Source organism: Sminthopsis crassicaudata, chromosome 6 (genome assembly GCF_048593235.1).
Source record: "Sminthopsis crassicaudata isolate SCR6 chromosome 6, ASM4859323v1, whole genome shotgun sequence".
In the NCBI taxonomy this organism is placed as follows: Eukaryota; Metazoa; Chordata; class Mammalia; order Dasyuromorphia; family Dasyuridae; genus Sminthopsis; species Sminthopsis crassicaudata.
Genome location: NC_133622.1, coordinates 179486828 through 179509628, shown reverse-complemented (window position 1 = coordinate 179509628; position 22801 = coordinate 179486828). Strand labels below are relative to the sequence as shown.

Genomic DNA, 22801 nt, shown 5'->3' with positions numbered 1-22801 from the left:
ACATCACACACAGTTAAAAAGGAGTGGGAGGAAGTTATTTGACAACAATGGCCATACCTGTTCATTCTTACCTAGGCTCTCACCACTGTACAGCAATCTTATATTCATCCTTGACCAACTTTCCTCCATGGAACACCAAGGGGGAGTTCTAAGACTTCTCTTCTCTTTTTTGCTTTATTAAAAATATTATTTATTCTAGAAAAATGAATACAAGTTATAATGTTATAAAAAATTACTCATGTATATATACTGTCAAAAAATTATAATTATAAAATTAATTTTAAAAATATTATTTATTTGTGAAACACATTTTTGAAAAGTCTTGAGCTTTGAATTCTCTCCCTCCTGCTCTTCTCTCACCTATTGAGCAGGCAAGCAATATAGCAATTATAAGTGTTAAATCATGCAAAACATATTTCTCATTAGCCACATTGCAAAAATAAAAATAAAGTGGAAAAATATGGACTTCAGTTGGTACTCAGAGTTCATTAGTTCTTTATTGCTGGAAGGAGACTGTATTTTTTATCATGAGTCTTTGGGGGTTTTCTTGGATGTTAAGGGATAGGTCAATTCCCTGAGAGCCTCCACAGCTATGGATCATAGCATCTGAAGGAGCTGCAGGGCAGCCTTTGCTGACTCAGGTGTTGCAGACTGGGAATGAGATAAATTGGAGGCAGAGGGAAGAGGAGGGAGGTCAGACAACGCAATGGCCTCTTAGAGAGGTCAGAGAACAGCAACTGCTTCTCAGTCTCCTTGTACCATCCTCTCAGGAGAAGATCCATTCTGGGTTGGATCTCCAGCTGCCACTGTCAGGTGGCTCCCATGTATTCCAACAGCTCCTGTGTGTTCCAACAATTATATTTATCAAAGTTTCCAAGTTTTTTATAATTATGATATTGATGTTTCTGGGTACAATGTTCTTATGAATGTGCTCACTTCACTTTACATCAGTTCATATAAGTCTTCCTAGGTTTTTCTCAAACTATCCTACTCATGATAGCACAGAATGTCCCATCACAACTTGTTGAAGGATTCCCTGATTAATGAGCATTCCCTCAATTTCCACTTCTTTGTCATCACAAGTCAAGCTGCTATAAATATTGTTGTACATATCACTTGTTTTTTATGTTTCTTTAATCTCTTTGGATATGGACCTAGTAGTGATATTGCTGAGTCAAAGAGCATGCACAATTTTATAGCCCTTTAAGTTTAATTCCAAATTGTTCTCCAGAATGGGTGTAAATAAACCTCTTCTCAAGCCCCATATTCCACCTGTCCTATTTCACTTAAAAAAGAAAAAGAAAAAAAGTTGTAGCAAGCTCTCCCCTCCTCCATAATCCCATGCTTAAAATCATTTCAACACTATCCCTCTCTTCTCTACTCCTCATAAAATGAGGTGACCATTTTTCTTGATAGCACTAACCCCTCAAATGGATCCCATCCCTCATTTGCCCCCCCTCAAAAATCATCTCTTTCTTCATAACTTCCTATCTCTCCTTATTCTCCTTACTCCTTCCATTCTTTCTACAAACTTGGGGTCATAATATTAAGGCTGGAAGGAATCTCAGAGGCTATCTTGAGTATCATTGCCTCATATTACAGATGAGGAACCTGAATCCAGAGAGACTACATAATTTACTTATTGGCAGTAAACCTCAGAAATGCCCAGCTCTCACTCATCCTTAAAAACCTCTATATGACCCTACCATCCCCTCACTTTCTGATCTCTTCCCTTTCATAGCCAAGTTCCGGGTCAAAGCTATCTATTCTCATTGCCTCCACCTTCTCACTTCTCAATCTTCTGCAAGCTGAAGTTGCTCTCTCCAAGATGGCCAATAATGTCCTCATTGCTAAATATGATTAGCTTTTCTGATTCTTCTTTCTTCTTGACCAATCTGCTATCTTTAATATTGTTCAAATAACCTCTTCCTTTGTATACTTTCCCACCTTGGTTTTCATGACACTTGCTCCAGAACTATTCTATTCTTAAGAACTTTTTTCTATCATCAAACATATGTGAGTATATCCTAGCATTCTGCCCTAGGTCCTATTCTCTCCCTTTCCCTTCCTCCTTCCTTCCTTTCCTCCCTCCTCTTCTTCTCCCTCTTCCTCCTCTTTCTTTTTCTTCTTCTTCCTCTTCCTCCTCCTCTTTCTTTTTCTCTGTTCATCTCTCTTTATCTCTGTCTCTTTCTCTTTCTCACTCTCCTCCCTCTACAGTGATTTTTTCATTTCCTATAGTTTCAACTATCATCTCTATGTATTTAATCCATAATAATAATATCTATGTAGCACTTTAAGGTTGCAAAGCATTTTAATATGCTATCTCATTTTATCTTCACAACAGTCCTATGAGGAACATACTATTATTGTTGTCAACTTTATAGATGAGAAAGCTAAGGCTAATAGAAATTATGACTTCAAATCCAGTCCCTGTCTCTAGTTTCCAGTTCACCAAATTTCTCAAACTCAATATGCCCCTAAAGAGAGCTCATTATCTCTCCACCTAAATTTATACCTCCTCTTAGCTCCCTTATTTCTATTCTTCTAATCACTCCTCAATAGTTACCTCTCTTCCTTAGACACTATAAAAGCTCAGATGACAAGTTTTATGGATTCTACCTCCTACAAATAATTCTCATGATCCCTTTCTCCTTATTCTCACCTTCATTGCCTTTATCTCATCTAAATGAGATGGTCTAAATGGTCTCTCTGAATCTAGTCTACATCTCTTTCCAATCCAATTCCCCAAATGTGCGTCACTAATATTCCTAAAGCATAGATCTGACCACACATCTCCTTTTCTTGAGAAGCTCCAGGGACTTCTTGATACTTTTTGAATGCAATTTAAGCTTCTGTAGTACTTAAAAACCCTTTACCAATTTGGTTCCAGTCTATTTTTCCAAGCTGATTATAGATTCACCTTCTCACACATCAAATGCTACAGTCACAATGGCCCATATGCTTTTCCCTGTTTTTACTATCCTATCTCCTACTTCTATACCTTTGCATAGATTATATTTCTTCCTTCAACTACCTAAAATGTTCTACCATCTCCTCTCTGCCTCTTGGAACCCCTTAGCTCTCTTCAGTGCTCCAGCTCATGGCCTTTCTCCTTCACAATGCCTTTCCTGATTCTCCGAGTTGTTATTGCTCCTAAAAAATAAATAAATAAATAAATAACAAAAATAACAAACCCAAAAAACATTGCTTTTACTTTGTGGATATTATGTATTTGCTCATGTAGTAATATTGTATCTTCTTGGAAACTGTGTCTTAGGAGGCAGGGTTTTAAATTCACTCTCATCTTTATATTCTCATTTTATTATATACTGCCTAGAAAGAAGTAGGTGCTTAGAAAAAGGTAGTAGTCCCACTCTACTCCACCCCTAGTTGATCAAAATCAGGAGCACCACGCAACCTTCTGGGTGCTGCTATTAAGATATTCAGAAACAGGATTGTGGGAAGAGGATGTCACCATGAGGAGGGTCTGGAAATATGTGAGAAGTGAATAAGGAAGCTGTCTTTAAATATTTGTAGGGTTGTCAGGTGAAACTAACTGTTGGCTTTGTCCTGTATAGCTTCTGAAGACAGGACTAAGACCAATGGGTGAAAATTAAACGTACACAAATATTGGCTTTAACTGTTATAATTGTCTGACAATGGAATGGACTGCCTCACCAAATAGGGATTTTCCAGAATTAAGAATGTGCAGACAGGGGCCAAGACTTGCAAGCTTTGGATGGGAGTTTGGGCAACATGGTCACAAAGGTCTCTTCCAAACTGCAGTCTCTGATTGAAGATGTGTTCTATATGAGTTATGTATAAATTAAGTTATAAGAGATCAAAAAGTAGAAAAATTCATTTACAGGAATCCTTTTGTGAAATGATCATTTCCTAAGGCAACCACTTTTCATCCTCCTCAAGACTTCCTGTATTAATTACCTCATTATGAAGGTGACCCTGAACTCTCAAAGATTATATCAGTGGGGGCCAGCTTGGGCAAGTTCTGCAAGGCTGAATGTGGAATCCTGGCAATAAAGTGGATCTGCTTTCTGAGGATCAGAAGCTCATCACCAGCAGACTGGCCACTTAATCCTTCCTTTGGCTATTGCAATTCATGAAACAAAATTCTTTTAAAATAAAATAAACCCTCATTTCAGTATGGCCATCTTTTACTTAGAAGGTGGCCAGGACAGAAGAGGCAGCTGGGAGTGTTAATCAGAGTTTTCAGATCGTCTATAGCAGGGGTTCTCAAACTACGGCCTGTGCAGCCTGCTGAGGACGTTTTTGCCGCCCGATGGGTTATGGCAAATAGGCTGAGGGGCGGAGATAGAGTGTGAGCTTTTGTTTTTATTATAGTCCGGCCCTCCCACAGTTTGAGGGACAGTGACTGGCCCCCTATTTAAAAAGTTTGAGGACCATTGGCACTCATTTAACTACACGCACTCTCAATGTGAAAACTATGCAACAGCCAAAGAATTGACAGATGAATTGAGCTGTGGCAGATCTGAAACATGATAGATAAAACCAGAAGCCCAGAAGTTGTGGCTCAGTGAAAGGATGGTTCTGAAGTTCTCCTGGGAGAGAGAAACAAGAGTCAGTTCCATCAAGCACCCAGAGAATTTCCATTTAAATACTTGTTCCCTTCCCTCTCTCCGTGATCCAAAAAAAAAAAAAAAGGATTAGGAGAGCATGACAGCCTGAATGCTGCTATTCCTTCCACCAGGAAATCTCTCACATGTGTTATCATCGTACAAGATTGATAAAGGCAATCACAATGGCCCTCTATCATCATGTAAGGCATAAAACAGGTAGCCAACAGTTATAAAGGATGTCTCCTAATGGAAAAGTCTTTGCAACTGGAGAAACTCTTCAGATCTTTATTTATGGAAGGTACAAACTTCAGTATGATCTATGAACACTCAAGAGCTTATAGAAAAAACTAATGCACCTCCCCTCTAGACCATGGGTCTTAAATCTTTTTTTGTGTCACAAATCCCTGTAGGGGCAGGTGAAGTCTACAGACCTCTCCTCAAAATAATGTAGGTCTTTGTTCATGGTTGCATCACCAGACAAATCTAGGTGTAGTATAGCATATACACTTTATAGAAATATACTTCCTAGACATGTCTATTTTGTAGGGCACTACAAAATTAGAACTATTTATAGGGACTCCAGGAGGAAATGGAAAAGGGACTTGCCCCACCACTCACCCCTGCTTCACATGGAATGTGTCATGTAGGGCTGCCTGGTCTCAACCTCCCTCACCCCAGCTCCCAGACAAGTGCCTGACACAGCTCACTGCTTTAGTGGACACATCTTTTATCATTCTGAGGTACATAATGCATTTTCCTCCACAAAAAGTCCATGGGCCACACGGTAGTCCAAGTTATGATCTTCATTATACAACTGGGGAAACTGAGGGCCATAGATTTAGACCTGGGCTGCTTAATTTTTCAGAATCTAAGGCCCTGGGAACATCAATAATTTGCTCAGGGTAACAGATAGGCACTTAATGTCCATTGACTGATACCCATCTCTTCCCCAAGACCTCACAAAGCATTGACATTTGTGGCTTCATAGGATCCTACAATTGGCTGCAGGAGGGCAAGGTTCTTTCTCACAGCCATAATGACCAAGACCATCACAGTCTCTTTGAAAACGGAGCTTCTAAGGATCTGTTTAACTCCACAAAGGTAATGTGAACCAAGCCACCCCACCTCCCCCAGCCTCACTCCCACAAGCCAATGGCAGCACACGTGGCAACCAACGCCAACTAGGCCAGACCAGGCTAATCTTGTTGAACTGGAGACGCTCCCACTGCAAAGGGACAACAGGAATAAACTGGAGCCAGGAACTTTCCCTTGGGGCCAAGCTTAATTTATTGAAGTTCAAGAAAGGGAAAAAGAGCAAAGATATGTCTTACAGAACACAACACGAACATAACAAGCACGAGCAGCTGTGGGCACCAACAGCAAAGACACAGATTTAGAAGGGAATAAAGGATCTGAAACACCCTTGACACCAGGTCAATCAAAGTGGCAGCAGGTCAGCTGTGCCTCAAGGCACTTCTTCCCTACTCCCCCACACTCCCTTCTGGGCAGACCAGTCTTCCCTGACACCCTCTCCTCTCCCTTCCCTGCCAGTGCCCGCCCGCCCCTCCCTCCCTTCACTACTTCAGATAATCACCTTCAATGTCTACACTCATGCTATGTACAAGCTGTCTCCTGTTCAAATGAATGTAAGCCCAGTGAGGGCACCCAGTGCAGTGCCTGGCACAGAGTATGCAAAATTGATCTAGTGATTGATCGGAGCCCTCAGGTTTCCTTAATAGCACCATGGACAGTGGTGGTGCATTAGCAGGCTGGGCTTCTGAGGGCTGAGGTGCAATAGGTCTCTAGCCGTCCCCTAATCTAGTATATGCCTACAACAAGCCAAGAATGCCCCTCTGCCTGAAGACCTCCAAGGAAAGGCTTCCCAACCACACTTCCTGAAGCACCCCAACATGGACCCCAAACTAGCTCCTGACCCCTCACCTAAAAAATAGCTGCCTGATACCAAAAAGTCACCAGTGCTTGGGAAAAAACAAAAATAAAACCACACATCCCCTGCTACTAAAAGAATAAGGGGCCAGGCCTAAACAAGCTCACCTAATCAAAAGAAAAAGGGCTCTTCCCAATTTCTATTCTGCCGAGGCAGCCAAGATGAATCTACTTACACTACTCAATAACCTGCTTCCAATCCACGTCCCAAAGTCAAGCTGCTAATAGCATATAAGTAGGTGCTTTCCAGCTCTCTGATGCAGCTGTAATATTTGCCGTGTCTCCATGGACAGCTAACCCAGGGAGATTGGCCCAGAGGCAAAAAAAAAAAAAAGCATAGGAATTGTGAGGGGCTGTGAGATCACAACCAGCTCTTTCAGAATCTTCTGTTTCCAGCTTCGGACCTGAGAAACTAAGTCTTACAATATAATGGGCTATAAACGGCTAAAGGAAGCAGAAATGGGGTGTAAAATATCAAAAAGGGACTCTTTAGAAAGGAAAAAAAAAGCAGAATCCAAATTCACTTCTTAGTGGCTCAAATGGGGCACCACTCTTTCCCCCAGGTGGAAGAAATTCATCCTTCTTCCTTCATACTGGTAGCATGAACTGCCCTAAAAAGTCCTCTCCTTTAGCATCTAAAAGTCACCTGCTGCCTGTATCCCCTCTGTCCCAATCTCCCCATTCTGCCACTACCACCATGCCTAATTCACCTTATACCAACAGCCTGATCCTGTTAGCCCAAGCTTGGGCAGTGCTTGAAAACCCTGCCCCAATTACCAAACTCTATACGGTAAAGGAGTAAAACTGCATATATGGGAGATGGGTCTTGGGGTCAATTTCCCATAACTATTTATAGGAGTCCCTTGAAAAGGAAAACAAGCTGGAGAAAAACTTCTCCCCAGTCAGCATTTGCCAGGGGCTTTGGTGGTCCTCTCTGCTGTGGGATGGTGACAGGAAGAGGGGCAAGTGGAGGGCAAACATTCAAAGGGCCCGAGCAGCATGCATTCTTCCAAAAGCTGCCAAAAGCACTTGGCTGAGGCGGCCCAGGGTCACCAAACCTGCCTATAGACAAGCCCATGAGCTCAGCCCACCAACTCTTAGCTATATTACAGAACTGATGACGAAGAGTGTTACAAGCGATCATCCACCTCTAAACTTGAATAATTTTTCTTCCCACAGTTCTTAGTACATAGCTTTTTAAAGAGAAAATGACCCCAAAATAAGAAATTTGCGTCTGAAGGTTTTATTCATCCGCCTATCTTCTTAACGTCTTTTGGTGGCGGCAAACCCTAGAACGAGAAAACAAAAACTCCATTAGGCTTATCCCACCCAACCCACATTGGGCAGCAGCTCAGTGAACCCTATGGCATTGGCCCTTTTATAAAGAATCAGGGATGGCACCAGCCTTTTATAAAGGACTGAATACTGAGGGCCAACTCCAGATGGTGCAGATGTGGCAGGCATATCACAATGCCTCAATTCAAATTATTTTTTCCCTAAGGTCAGCGTTTTCAGGCTTTCATCAAACACTTCATATAAGACAGAACTAAAAATTTTCCATTCCTCATTAACTGGATTGTTCAGAAGCCAACCTGTGGAGCAGGAAAGAACGTGTAATTGCCCTTCATCAGCCCTGAGTCTGAGATCTCACTCTGGTCATTCCTACTGGTGTGCCCCTGCACAAGAGAGTGCCCACCTCCTTCAAAGAGAGGGAACTGCCTCATCAGGCACCACTCCCTAGATCTTCATGGAAATGACTATCCCAGATCCAGTCACTTTAAAATAAAAAAGAGAGACAGGAAAAAGCTATCTATTATATTAGTTGCAGTGACCTGTACTCTAAGGACCACCAGCGGGGAGCCCAGGCCGAAGAAGGAGGGATGACCATCAAGGCTCATAACTCACCTGACGTGGTCCTAGTCCCCGTGTCGGAGCCCGAGGAAGACCCAGAGCTCCGGGAATTAACGGGCGCGGACGGGGGCACCGGATTGTTCCAGGTGTTGAAGTACGGGGGAGGATACGCAGGATGAGTCCAGTTGTTCGACAGGGGCGTGGCTCTAGAAAGCAAAAAGGGACAACAGGGGAGGTTCAGCTCTGAAGGGTTTGCCTTGAGTTGGCAGCTCAGACCCAATTTCAGAAACATCATGTTTTACATTTCCAGTTAATGTGATCATTTGACACAGTGGGGTGGGGATCCATTGTTTACTAAAGAGCAAGCTCAGAAAAAAAATCTATCTAAACAGTATCAGGGCCCTGCTGCCCCTTCATTCTATTTTACCCTGAGAGCCTCCATCTCCAGGAGCTTCTCTAAATGGACCTCACCATTCTTTTGTCTAGTTTTCTAAAGGCTCTACCTTATAGCATGAATGTGCTTCAGCGCTGGATGTTCCTGTCCTTCCTGTCCTTTAACCATATTGGCAAATAGCTAGTTATTTATTTAAGTCATTTGGTATTTTCTTGTTGTGTCTGGAGACCAGGTCTCCCTGCCTCACCTAGGTTCAAAGTGCAGCAGCCATTCCCAAGTCCAACTGTGCCCATTAGCACAGTACTTCTGATCTGTTCCATATCGAACATGGCCAGCCTGGGACCCCCTGGGCTTGCCATACTCGTGCCTAACTTGGTGCAGAAAGCTGATAGCTTAATCCACTGTAGCCAGAACTTCTGAGCTCAAGCAATCCACCAACTTCTGCTTCCCTAAGAGCAGGAACTACAGGAACATAAGAGTTTAAGGAGCTTTTTGTAATATAGCTATACAGGTATTGAGTATGCCTTGATAGGTACTGACTCCCACAAATCTGGTGTTTGTTGTAGATGTTTTTGACTGTGGATTCTTTCTGTATTCCACTGTCCGTGGAATTTGTTATCACAATGTCAAAATGCTGATGGTTTTTATGAATTTTATGAATTATTAACTGCCTACTATGTGCCAGGAGCTGTATCAATCACTGCTAATTACTAATTTCAGTGATTCCCTGAGACATTCTAACTATTGCATGTTAAGCAAATAAGAGCAATGTTAACACCTCTTTGCCTATCTTTAATGCTTTTATTTCTTACTTTTGTCTTATTACTATTGTTAGCATTTCTAAAAACACATCAAGTAACAACAGGAAAAGGAGCCTTACTCCTATATTTATAGGGAAAGTCTGACCTCAAAATCCTCAGCTCTTCCTCCTCTTACTTTCATGAAACTTGTTGAATAAAGCTCAATTCAGTCAAACTAAAATGAAGTCAAAACTGAAAAAGATTTCCAGATGCAGACCTCAAACAAGAGAAGGAAGGTAACAGTGAATAAAGTATACCTGTTGTTTCCGAACAAGTAGCCTAAAAGGCCACCAGTCCCCAATCCAGTCCAGAATCCAGGGCCAGATTGGCCAAACGCTTGGGGACCCGTGAAAGAGTTGCCAAAGCCCCATCCGGGGGTACCCGATGCTAATGCAAACAGCAGAGACAAGTGTTAGCTCAGAATCCCCCTTCCCAGGGGAGGCCACCCCAGGACAAACTAAGCCCCAAAGCCCAGGAGGAGATTGCCTTCACACAGCCTCTGACCAATCAGCTCTTAGAAAGCCTCCCCCCTGAGTCAAGATTTTCTATAAGATCAGACCTCAGGAAAAGACTCAAAGCCAGACCCTATAACTTCCAATCTATTCTTCTTTCCTCTATAGCACACAGTTCATAAAAAGGAAGTTTTCTCCTCTGGGGCCCAAAGGGAAACTTTCAAAGTAAAATGTGTCTTGATTTTCCTTGTGTCCCCTTACTCCCATTTCTCTAGCCCTTTTTACCAGGTTCCCAAGTCAGTTATCTCCTCCCTATGCAGGTCTTCCTGACCACCAGATTCTCTCAGCTCCCTTAACTGAGCTGAACCTCAGTTTCTTGATCAGTAAAATGAAGGGACTGGACAGGAACATCTACAAGGTTGCTCCACCTGAGATTTCACAGGAACAAGGGATTACTGCTGGAAGGAACTCAGTTGAAGATCACCTACTTTACAAATGAAAAAAATGATCACCATTCTGGTGAACAACATTTGTTGTTCAATTATTTCCCATGTGGAGTTTTCTTGGCAAAGATACTGCAGTGGTTTGCCGTTTCCTTCTCCAGTTCATTTTATAGATGAGGAAACTGAGGCAGACAGGGTTTAAGTGACTTGCTCAGGGGATAACACAGCTAGGAAGAGTCTGGGGCAAAATTTGAGTCTTTCTGACTGCAGATCCAGTGCTATACCAATCCACCACCATTGCGACAATACAGCCAAGCCATATGAACACCCTAAGTCATGGCCAATGCTTCAGTCCCCCTCCAGTCTTGTTTTTTACTCTGGGGATCATGGAGTCTTCAAATTGCCCTGGAACCACCCCAACCCAGCAAGCTCTGGGGGGATGGTGACATTCAGTCCTTTCCAGGGACACAGCAACAGTCACCACGCTCACAAGAGACACTGGAAGCCATCCCTTGGGGGAAAGTAGCCATAGCAACATACCTGTGAAATAGGACTTGAAGCCTGGGGGAGGAGGAGGCGGGGGTGGGGACGCCTGGAAGAACCTCTGGTGGTCCTGGGGATGCTCAGTGTAGGGCGGGGGGAGATCCTCATTCTGGGCTTTCAGAAAGAGCTTATAAACGCCCAATGCCAGCACCAGCAGGATGACGACGGCCAACAGGCCTCTGGTACTGGAGGGCACGGGGGAATCCATCTTCTCAACGTACCCGGGGAAGTAATTGGAGCCGTAGGTGTTCCCGTGGCTGTTGGTGTTGCTGCTGCCAGCATCTTTGTATTTCTTCCGGCCTTGCTCGGTCAACTCCAAGTTGAATTCCAAGCCACAGGAGCCCCGGAGCACGTAGGGGTCATCAGGATAATCATAACCTTCACAGCTCACAGCGGTCTTGCCAAATCGGTAGGACGTGTCAAGCTCTGCTTTACACTCCCACTGCAGAGGGGCCAAGAAAAGACAGTCACCCTCCCCTTGTTATCAGGAAAGGTCCTCCCATTTCCTGGGAAGAGTACAAACAAAAAGCTGCGGGCAAACCTCTGGGCTTTGATTCTGTCTCCCTATATAAAGTGACCACCTGGACTAGAGGGTCTCTCCAGTTTCCACAGCTAGGATCTAGTAATCTTGACATTTCCTCAAATAAGCATAAGCAAAAGCTTCCTGATTCTATGATGTATCAAATCTATTCTGCCTTTTTTTTGAGGAGGACATGGGAGGGGAACTAGACTATGAGATTCCAGTGAAGAAACTCCTTCTTCTAAAGCAGATCAGCAGCTGCTTTCCCCCTGTATTTCTCAGAGCCCTGAGGGGAAGGGGGAGAGAAACCCCACCAGTACATATGGAAATCAGAGCTTGAACCCAAAGAAGACTCTGAGCAGCTAAACATGTTTCTTCTCCTGACAGCAAATAAGTCCAAGTCCTCTGAAGCTGAATGGTCACAGTACATCAAGAGGAGTGAAGAAAAGGCAATAGAAGTAGCGCATTCTGAGTGATCCCTGCATGACCCTGGACAACCCATTTCCCTTCCTGCAACTTGAGTTTCTGCCTCTGTGAGACAGAAGATATTCTGTCCTAGATCCATGACTGACCAAGCAAAGGCCAGCCCTGATGGTAGGCAAACTCCCCCCTGGGGGTTCCCCCATAGCACCTCAGTCTACCTACCCCACCTCCCGGCCCTTCCACTGCCGGTACCTGAACGTCAAAACCGTCCCAGCCTTTGTTGCGGCACTGCACGATTTCGGGGATGTGGGCCGGACATCCGGCAGAGCCACCTAGGCACTGCAGCTGAGGGATGGGTGCAGTTCTGCGGGCAGTGGTGAAGCGGTCGCGGTGGAGGGTCAAGGCCTGGATGTCCCGTAGCAGAATTTTCTCTATAGAGCAAAAGAGAGAACATCAGCATGATGCAGACAGAGGACAAAGGTTCCCCACCTGGCTACTGCACAGGGGGGCTTCTCAGTCTCTCTCAGCCACCTCCACAGTCAGTACAGCTCCTTTGGCCCGAGGTCTGTTGCCAGACTGACATGAAGCTCAGGGACAGAATCTGACTAGGTCAGAAAGGCAGAGGAGTTCCAGCAAAGATACAGGACAGGAGTTGGAGAGTCAGTCTCAGGTCCAAATCCCAGCCTTGACAGGGGAAAACCAAGGGAGACAGGGCAGCAGTGGGGCCAGAGCAGCTGATCTCTAGGATCCCTTCCAGCTAGAAAATCAAAGATCCGGGTACCTTGGTTAGATTACAAGAAGGAGCTGAGAGATGCTACCACCTAGCACAGGGACTTATCTGACAACTTCTCACAAAACAAAACACTAACAGAACACATAGGAGAGAATTTTCTTACATGAAAAAATGTGTCTTTTTAAAAAAATACAATCCTGAAAAGAAATGTCAACTAAGAGATAACCATCAACTGGAGAATAAAAGATCAATAACGGTATATGAATGCTGTGAGAAATGACAAAAGGGATGATGTTAGAAAAACCTGGGAAAACCTATGTGAACTGATGCAGAGGGAAGGGAGCAGAACCACAAGAACCATTTATACAATTAGAGCAATACTGAAAAAATGAACTGTGAAAGAATTAGGAATTCTAATCAATGCAATGGCCATCTGCTATTCCAGAGAACTGATGAGATATCATGCTACTCACCTCCTAACAAACAGTGGATGGACTCAACATGCAGAAAGAAACAGATGCTTTCTGAACATAGCCAGAATAGGCATTTGTTTTGCCTAACTATATTTATGACAAAAACTATACGTAACAATATTTATTACAAAAGTTTTGTAGAGATAATTTTGTAGTTTCAAAAGGTAGAAGGGAAAGAAAATAAATGCTCATGGATTGAAAAAAATTAGCTAAAAAAATTAAAGAAAAAGAATGACTACTAAGGTAGAAATTATGGGAGGCCTGTGAAGAAGTAACTATTCCACCCTAGATTTTGTGATCTAGAAAAAAGAGGAAATCTTATCATAATTTGAAATGATCCCAAAATTGGAGCAAAGCAGATTTCAAAAGGTTCAATGAAAAGATAGGTAGTATCCCATAGACTAAGATGCTTCAGATGAAGTCAGTCCAGGAAAGATGAGAGATGCTCAAACATAAAATTCTAAAGACACAAAAGGAAACAATTTCAATGAAGAAGAAAAATTAAATCCGTCTTTAGAGGTCTATGCATAGGGAAGTCACCAACTCATAGATTTTAAAAAGAAATATACAACAGATGAAAGCAAGGCCAATGACAGGAAATGAATATGAAAGCCTGGCACTTTCCTATAAAAACAATGTCAGGGCAATTAATGGCTTCAACAAAGTAACAGATTACAAAAGATACCCTCAAAAAGCAATAGCATTTTTATAGAACAATAATAAAAAATGGAAAATTCTATTCCAAATAACTACAAATTGCATAAAGTAATTGGGGATATATCTAACAAACCACACGAGACTTGTACAAATTGCTCCTTCACAGAAATAAAGAACAGCTTAAACAGTTGGAGGACTAGTAGATGCTCATGAGACTGAGTCAATATCAAAACTTTCAATAGTAATTTATACTTTTAATACATTTCAATCAAATTATCAAAGGAATATTTTATAAAATGATAATGATAAAATTTATGTGAAAAAATTAGAGATCCAGAATATCACATGAAAGGAGAAAAAGAGATAGGGATGAGGTGGGTAGGTATATAAAACCTCAGTCATCAAAATTATCTGGTGTTGGTTAGAAAAGAGAGGCAGCTCAAATAGAACAGACTAGACTGGGAAGAATCAGGAATAACAGAATTCAAAAATTCAAAATAAACCTGGAAAACATGAACTACTTAGGAAACAACTTCTTAAGTTACATTAAGAAATATATTCTTAATCAAAAACTACGTATAAAATTCTTGCAATAAAAATTTGGTTTATATAAATAATTCCATTTCAAAAGAAGAAATCCAAAACTATCAACAGCCATATGAAAACGCTCCAAATTGCTAATAAAGGAGAGAACTGTAAATTTAAACAAATATGGGATTCCACCTCATACCCATCAGATTGGCAAAGACAACAACAACAATAAAAAAAACAAAACAAAACAAAACAAAAAAAAAACCAGAAAGCAACATTGCTGGAAGAGCTGTAGGGAAACAGGCATGATATGTTTGTTGTTGCTGAAGCTGTAATGTAGTTCAACACCTCTGGAAATTATGTTCCCCTTAATCTAATTCCTAGGTATATTTATATATCCCAAAGAGATATATACAAAGATACTTAAAGCACTTTTTTGTTATAGCAAAGAACCAGCAACAAAGTAAATCTCCACCAACTGAAAGGACCAAATTATAACATATAAATATAATGAAATTATTACTATACCCCAAGAAATGATAGAAGGGATAAATTCAAAGTAACCTGGGAAGAAGACTTACATGAACTGATACAGGGTGAAGAAAGCAGATTCAGAACAATTCACATAATAACTACAATAATGCAAAGGAAGACAAATTCCAGAGGAGTTGAGCATGCCCCCCACCCCGATATAGTGGTGGAATAGAGGTGCACATTGTTACTTACCTTTTCAGACATGGCCAAGTAGAGAGCAAAAGAAAGGTTAGGAAAGGACACAAACAAGTACTGCCACTATGTTGTTAAATTTAATACACAGTTTTAAAAAGCAAGCTGTATATAGCAAAGATTCATGCTTTGTGTGGACACAATCATCTTTTTCTTTTTCAAATACGATGCTCTTTATTCTGTTCTTTGGAAATAGATATGTTTGTGTTTGTTGGAGTTTGTTTTATATGTTCACATGCCCAAGCTGTCTCCTTTAGAATGTAATCTCCTTGAGGGCAGCATCTCTTCCATTCTTTACTTTTGTATCTCCAGCCATGACCACAATGCCTGGCTGGCACTTAGAAAGCACTTGCTGACTGATTTATTAGCTTTGAGACCCTGAACAGGTCACTGGACCTTCTTGATTTCCTCATCCTTTCCTTTCCAGCTCTAAATTTATGGCCCTCTAAGTCACTCCCCTGAGCCTCAAGAAGGCACTTTGTAAACCATGAAGCCCAACAGAAATAATAGTGCTTGTTATGTGAGCACTTAAAACAGGGATATAAAGTTATCCAAACTTCCCGTAAATGGGCTGCCGTTAAAAAAGAAAATATTCATATGATAATAATAAGTATACAAAGTTTTAAGATTGGCAAAGCATTTAAAATACCTCATTTGATCCCAACAACAACCCTCAGAAGCAGAGGCTAGTATAATCTCCATTTTACAAATGAGGAAACAATTTGGAGTGGTTAATTATCTAGGATCACATGGTTAAATATGTCCAAGGTCAGATTAGAACTCAAACTTCCCTGACTCCAGGAAATGGCTCTATCTATTGTGCTGCACAGCTGACTTATATATGAAGTATCTTCCAAGAATGATAAAGTGATTGCTTTGAAATAAGAAGGTTATTAGATGCACTAAAAAGAAGGCATCTAAGAATTATTTTTCGATATCTGGAAATATGAAGTTGCCGGATTCCTGGTCAGAGATGGAATCTGATATCTAACAACAACAAAAAATGTATTTGCCAGGAATTTTAAAAATCTTCTTATAAGGACTCTAAACCAAAAAGGATGAAGGAAGAAGAGTATCCCCCTCTAAGCTAGATATTATAGAAAGTAACCACAAAAAAAAAAAAAAAAGAAAGAAAATAACCCCAAGACACTCAGAAATTCACAAGAGATAAAACACAAGAAAGAAGTACTACTAAAAATAAAACAAACAAAAATCCGTGACCTAGAGAGCACACACACATAAATATTCAGAGCTTAAGCAACAAACAAGAGTCCTCACTCAAGAGGGCATATTTGATCTTAAGATAGGTACCACTGAGGCTCGGTGGGATGAAACTTATAACTGTAGCATGGCTCTGGATAGGTACACCTTATTTGACATAATAAAATAAATATAAGCAGGGCTTAGATGGGAAGATATTCAGAAACCACAAAGGAAAGGAAGCATACTAAAGATTATTTGGGCAAAGGTCAAAGGAGGGAGAAACAGGGCTGAATTTGTCACTAGAATATGCCAGAGACTACTTGGCCAGAAGGAATAGATGAAGAGGAATAGATCCCAAGCCTGACACAGAAATATCAGACAGGAGTGATGAGAAACTTCTATCGTGACATCTGCTGGACCTGAGCCACGATTAACTTCTTGATCTGCCTTAATATTAATAATTAAAATTAATATAATTATTTCATCCATCAAAAGGGCCAAAAAAGGGAAATTATATTCTGAATCTCGTTCTCACTCACAAGGAGAAATTGGTTGCTGAGGCAGAAATGAAGAAAAACCTGAAGAATAAGTGACCACATAGTCAGATAAAATCAAGAGAAAACATATTTTGAAGACGTCAGAGGGAACATAGAGAGGATAAGGAGGATCCCATGGGTTAGGAGATTCTCACAGATAAAATTTTAAAGACACATGGAAACAATTCCAAATAGGAATAATAATAACTGGCATTTATATAGTACTGTAAGGTCTGCAAAGCATTTACATCTCATTTGATCCTCACAATATCCCATGGAGATAGATGCTATGATTATCCTCCCTTTACAGCTGAGAACACTGAGTCTAAGAGACCTCAAATGACTTGCCCAGGGTCACAAAGCTCAAAGACCTAAATCTTAAATGTTGGAAATGGATTTGAATTCAGGTCATCTTGATTCCAAGTCCAGTCATCCATCCACTGTGCTACCTTTATAAAACATATTTGTCTGAGAATGATATGCAAAGGGAATACAAAGGGAACTCCCAAGCCAACTTAAATAGTAAAAAGAAACACAAAGAAGATGAAATCAAGGTCAAGTAACAGAGAAAGACAATAAGAGTGTAGTGCTGTCTCATAAAAAATAGTGTCATTAGGCTTAAATATTGAGTTAGAATTTGAACTCTTAATTCCATATCAAGAATCCTAAAGCACAAAATGTCTATATTGTACACATAGACTTCCATGCTAAGAGCCCCAGGACATCTCTGTAAAGAAATTATTATTGTAGATGTTTTTATCCCTATTTGACAGGTGAGGAAACTGAGTTACACAGAAGTGAGGTGACTAGTTAATAGTTACTTATATAAAAGTATCAAAGATAAAGGGGATTTACTTATACCCCAGTAACTCTTTAAAGGGTAGTGTTAGGAAAGAAATTTAAGAGCAACAACAACAAAAAAAGAACTTTTGATACACTGAGAAATGAGAGGATTAAAGAATTCACAGAACCTTTGTATAGTATGGGAAGATGACAACTGGAAAAAGAGAGAAAGCAATTTTTATTTTGTTTGTTTTTTTCCCAAAAAAGAGAATGGCCTTGACTGCAAACAGAACAAAAATGACTAACAAGGAGGAGATATTCAACATAAGACACTCAAGATAAGAAAGGAGATGGTAAGAAACAGCTAGCTGCATTGGATGAATTTAAATCACTTAGTATAAAACAGCATCTTTTACAACATGATGGCTGAATCACCATCAGTGATAGTTCAAAGAACACAGAACATAGGAAAGGTATTAAAAGATTGCAAAAGGACAGATGTCATCTGGATTTTCCAAAAAGGGAAGATAACAGTCATTGAATTATAGGGCCAGTGAGCTTCTCTCTGATGATCCATTCTATAATTGTCCCAGAACTGAAAGAAATGATTGGCGCATAACTAGAAAGAAGCAATAATTCCAAGGAGCCAGCCTAGTGTTATCAACCACATGCCAGACTAACCTCACTTCCTTTTTGGGAAAAGATTAATAAACTAGGTGGATTTCAAGCTTTTGATGTAGTATCTCATGTTATTCTTGGGGAGAAAATAGTAAACTATTTATAACATAATCAAGTGGATTCCAAGCTTGTTAGATGGCAGGATTCAAGGAGTAATTGTTAATGGTTCAATATTAGAGTGGCAAATCTAAACAACCATGCAGGCCTAATTTGTAGCCTAGAAAGCTGTGTTTGGTCCCTTACTAAGCAACAACTTTAATAAAAATTCGGATAAAGGTATGATGGTGAGAGTTCATCAAGTTTACAAATGGACACAAAGTTGGGGGAAGATGGAATGGCTAACACATCCAAAGGTAAATCAGAATTCAAAAGTCCCCTGACTACCTAGAACTTTGGGCTAAGATTAATAAAAGTAAAGTTCAAGAGGCCTCAACATATAAGCTGGAGAGGACTCAAAAGAGGGCAACCATGAAAGCCTTCAAGTCCATGACATGAGGAATCACTAAAGGAATTGGAGATGTTTACAGCCTGGAGAAGAAAAGACTGCTGGAGAAGAGATGAACTTGGGGACAGAATCGGCAGCAAGAGGTAGAAAGAAATTGCATGGAAGCCAATTTAAATTTGCTCTCCACTGAAAGTGGATTGGCATATCTGCCTGAAGTGGAGGGTTCCCCTAAATTAGAAGATCACTTGTCCTAATGGGAATTCCTTTTACATGTGGATTTGGAGGTAGCCACTCACATTCTGTGACCGGGTTCAAACCCCAGTTCTGCTGCTTGCAGAGAAGGTGCTAATCCTCACTGGGAGAGGAAGTATCCTCATCCAAAAGCTCCCTATGCCAGAGAAATCCAAGGTCCGGCCTGACCTGGGCCCTCTTCTCTTCCTGCTCTATACCTTTCTCTGAATGCATCAGATCCAATGTTCATCTCCTCCTCCATACACATGACACGCAGCCCCAGCCTCTCTCCTGAGAGACAGCCAATACACTACCAACTGCCTCATGGAACATATGTCACACAGACATCCCAACTCAATGTGTTCAAAAAATAACTCCTCTGTCCCCAAAACCACTCCCTGTTCTTAACTATCAAGAGGACCACCATCCTCCCAGTTACCTCAGCTTATAACCTAGATACCACCCTCAATTCCCACAGTTAACCAGTTGCCAAACCTTATCCTGGAGTTTCAAAATACCTCTTTTATCCATTTTCTTTCCACTCACCTGTCAAAATCCTACCTCAAGACTTCATCATTTCCTGCCTGGACCATTACAATAGCTTCCTGGTTTCCCTTCTTCGAGTTTCTTCCCCCTCCAATTCATCCTCTACTCAGCTACCAACATGATTTTTCCACAGCACAAGTCTAACCTTGCTAATTTACTGACTCACCTATATGCTTCTCATCAATGACAGCCATCTTTGGACCACCGTGGGAGGTAGAGGTCCAGGCTCAAAAAAGGGCTGGGCCATGAGTAAGGAAAGCACCAAGGATAGTGATCCAAAAGCCACACAACACGTTGGCCACTCAACTGAACATGACCTAAAAATTTTGCAAAAAAACAGCAAACTTCCACATTATACACATAGACTTCCATGCTAAGAGCCCAGGACATCTCTGTAAAGAAATTATTATTGTAGATGTTTTTATCCTCATTTGACAGGTGAGGAAACTGAGGCACACAGAAGTGAGGTGACTAGTCAAGGGTTACTTATATAAAAGTATGAAAGATAAAGGGGACTTACACCCCAGTAACTCTTTAAAGGGTAGTGTAATTCATCATGAAAAATAAATTAATCACCCTATCTTTAATTTAGATAACACTAAATGATTAAACACCCTGAGGATGGGGACTGTATTTGCTTTTTTTTTCATTGGAATACTGATGGTTAGTAGGGTATGGTATCTAATTAACACTTAATACATGACTGTTGCTTAACTGATTGAATTTCATTCTAGAAACAACTAGTAGCCGCATAAGTTTCTGAAGAATATTCTGTCAGCCATGCAAAAGATGGATTAAAGAAAAGGACACAGTGGCTGGAGTACTGGGATTTAAATCAGCAGGACCTGTGTTCAAATCAACCTTCGACCCTTACTAACATGTGACCAGGATCAAGTAAGTCACTTCTCTGCCTCAGATTCATCTGTAAAATGGCATGACATCTATTTCACAGGCCTGCCACGAGGACTTTCTAAAATGACATAATGCTTATAAAAACATGATGGCTGCCACTATCATTCAGTGTAGCCCAGGATCCATAGAGCTAATCCACTAAGCCTTTAAATTAAATCTAAATTTTATCACTGGGTAAGGGCATAGAGACAAAGCATCTTGGCCTCTCAGCTAAGTCACAACAGAACACGCCTCTTCTCAACTGTAACATGAGGATATAGAGACCTGGCTCCCCCACCTCACAGGCCCAGATAAAATGCCGTTATAAAAAAATAAAAAGCTCGGTGAATGAAATCAGTCAGCCAGCAAGGGCCAGGCAGCGCCCCACCTCTCCCCACCCCCCCACCCCGGCTCTTCCCTTCCCCACCCCACCCCCATTTTGTCTGACAAAGGATTTCTGTCGATTTCATCAGCCAAAGACAGGTGAACAAAGGGGAAGAAAGCCAGGACTAGAAGAAGCCCTGGGTGGCTCGCAGGCTACTAGGGAAGCAGAGAGGGAAGGGTGAAGCAGAAACATGGAGGAGCTGAATAATACGCATTATGGCAACAGAGGACCAGACCCCACCCCCACCTCACCCGCAGTGTGGGAGGGGGGAAGAGGAGCAGGGGGGCGGGGATTAGAAAGGAGGGGCAAAGGGAGGGATGGATGGCTGCAGCCACAGGGGAGGGGGCCTCAAAAAGAAGGAATGGGGATGGTGGCAGGGGATGGAAAGAGCAGGGGGGGGAGGAATGACACTGGAGGGGGAAGAAGGAGAGGAGCATGAAGAAGCAAAGGAAGGGGGCCGGGAACGGATGGGGGGAGGAGGTGATGTCAGGGAGGATGGAGAGAGGGGAATCAGACTGTGGAGGGGGATGACAGCAAGGAGGATGGGGAGGAGGGGAGGGGAGAGAGAAGGGGGAGGGAGATGGACAGTAGAGGAGGTCGGTAGGAAAGTCTCAGAAGGAGGGCAGGTGAATGGGCTTCGAGAGGAGGAGGGAGTGACAGGGGGTCTCGTTGGGAAAGGGGATGATGGAAGGGAGCCTGGAGAGGAGAGATGGAGGCTCCTGAGGAGAGGGGATGACGAAAGGTCTCAGGAGAGTGATGCGCTCCTTCCATAAGGAGATGGGGAGAGAAGGGTGATGGAGAGCTGGAGAAGAGGGGGGGTGAGGAAAAGGAGTCTTCGAGAAGAGGAGGATGGCGGGGGCTCCTCCAGGGAGAGCCGAGGGGAGGACTCCTCCAGAGGGGAGCGTGGGGGGTACCTTGGAGAAGGGGAGGGGGTTGGAGCAGGGGCCTCACCGGACTGGTCCCAGGCGAGGGCGGGGCTGGGCCGCGGCAGTAGCAACAGCACGAGGAGTGCGCAGAGCAGGGGCAGGCAGCGACGGCCCCCCCAGAGCGGGGCCGGGGCTGCGGGCGCCATGGAGCCGGCGCGCGGGGGGCGGGTGGCCGGCGGACTAGCGCAGAGACTTAGCGGGGAGTGGTGGAAGGAGCTCAACGAAGGCCGTCGTTCCGAAGTCGCAGACGTTCTAGAATGGTGCAGCAGACGGACTGCGGCGGGAGGCGGAGGAAGCTCGCGACGCTCGCTTCGGTCCCGTTTGCTGCGACACTGGGGCGGTGCCACGTATCGGCCTCTGATTGGCTGCTTCTGCCTCACGCCCCGCCTACTCCCCGCCCCGCGCTGGGCCCGCCCGCCGCCGCCAGCGTTCGAGAAGAACCCGACCCAGCCGGAGATCTCCGCCCCAGCGCGGGCCCAAGGGCAGTTGCGCAGGCGCCTTGGGGAGCAGTCGCGTTCATCACCCTGTCCCTTCACTCTCCATACATCCCTCCCCCTCCATCTCCCTCGGCCTAGCACTACCCCCCACGGAGCTGCTCGGGCTGGCGGAGCGGAGGAACGAAAAGACCACAGCCCCCTTTTCCGGGACTCTCCCGGACTAGCAAAGCTTCCCTTCTTCCTCCCCCGCCCCTTTCTCCCGTCTGTGTATCCATCCCTCCTAGTACGCACAAGCACTTACGTAGCAACAATAGCTTGTCTCAATAGAGACGGCGCTTGGGAGGGGAGGCCGCTAATATTACCTCATTCTACAAATAATACTAATAATACAGCTAGCGTTTCTAGAACTCTGCAAAGCGCCTTCGGTACAAGTCTGGAAAATTCGGGGGCAATTCTTCATTTCACAGACGGGGAAACTGAGGCAAGGGGTGATTAGCCGACCTGCCCAGGATCCCACCATTAGTGTCGGAGGCAGTATTTGAACTCAGATCCTTTAAGCACTTGGACCACTGCAGCATAGGTACCCGCCTTATTAATGCCCACTCCGTGCAGGCACTCCATATAAACATATGTAAATGTGTTTAAAAATATA

The 22801-nt window shown here is 42.8% G+C and overlaps 1 protein-coding gene across 1 annotated transcript; it reads right to left on the bottom strand.

Moving 5' to 3' along the window:
• Positions 1 to 5858: 5858 nt before the first annotated feature.
• Positions 5859 to 22392, bottom strand: SARAF (store-operated calcium entry associated regulatory factor). Its single transcript, XM_074275369.1, has 6 exons — positions 21738 to 22392; positions 12221 to 12399; positions 11023 to 11467; positions 9845 to 9974; positions 8448 to 8599; positions 5859 to 7831 (listed from the first exon to the last, which is right to left on the bottom strand). Exons 1-6 carry the CDS (start codon positions 21856 to 21858, stop codon positions 7806 to 7808), a joined length of 1053 nt encoding a protein of 350 aa, XP_074131470.1. The 5' UTR covers positions 21859 to 22392; the 3' UTR covers positions 5859 to 7805.
• Between the last annotated feature and the right edge of the window lie 409 nt (positions 22393 to 22801).

What these genes read in the sequence shown, in the direction of transcription:
- SARAF (XM_074275369.1), bottom strand. Translation starts at nt 21,858, where the DNA reads ATGGCGCCCGCAGCCCCGGCCCCGCTCTGGGGGGGCCGTCGCTGCCTG. An exon ending in GGGACGGTTTTGACGTTCAG is followed by an intron (nt 11,468 to 12,220) that starts GTACCGGCAGTG and finishes GCCCCTCTGCAG; the next exon opens with TGGGAGTGTAAAGCAGAGCT. An exon ending in GGGGACTAGGACCACGTCAG is followed by an intron (nt 7,832 to 8,447) that starts GTGAGTTATGAG and finishes TTCTCGTTCTAG; the next exon opens with GGTTTGCCGCCACCAAAAGA.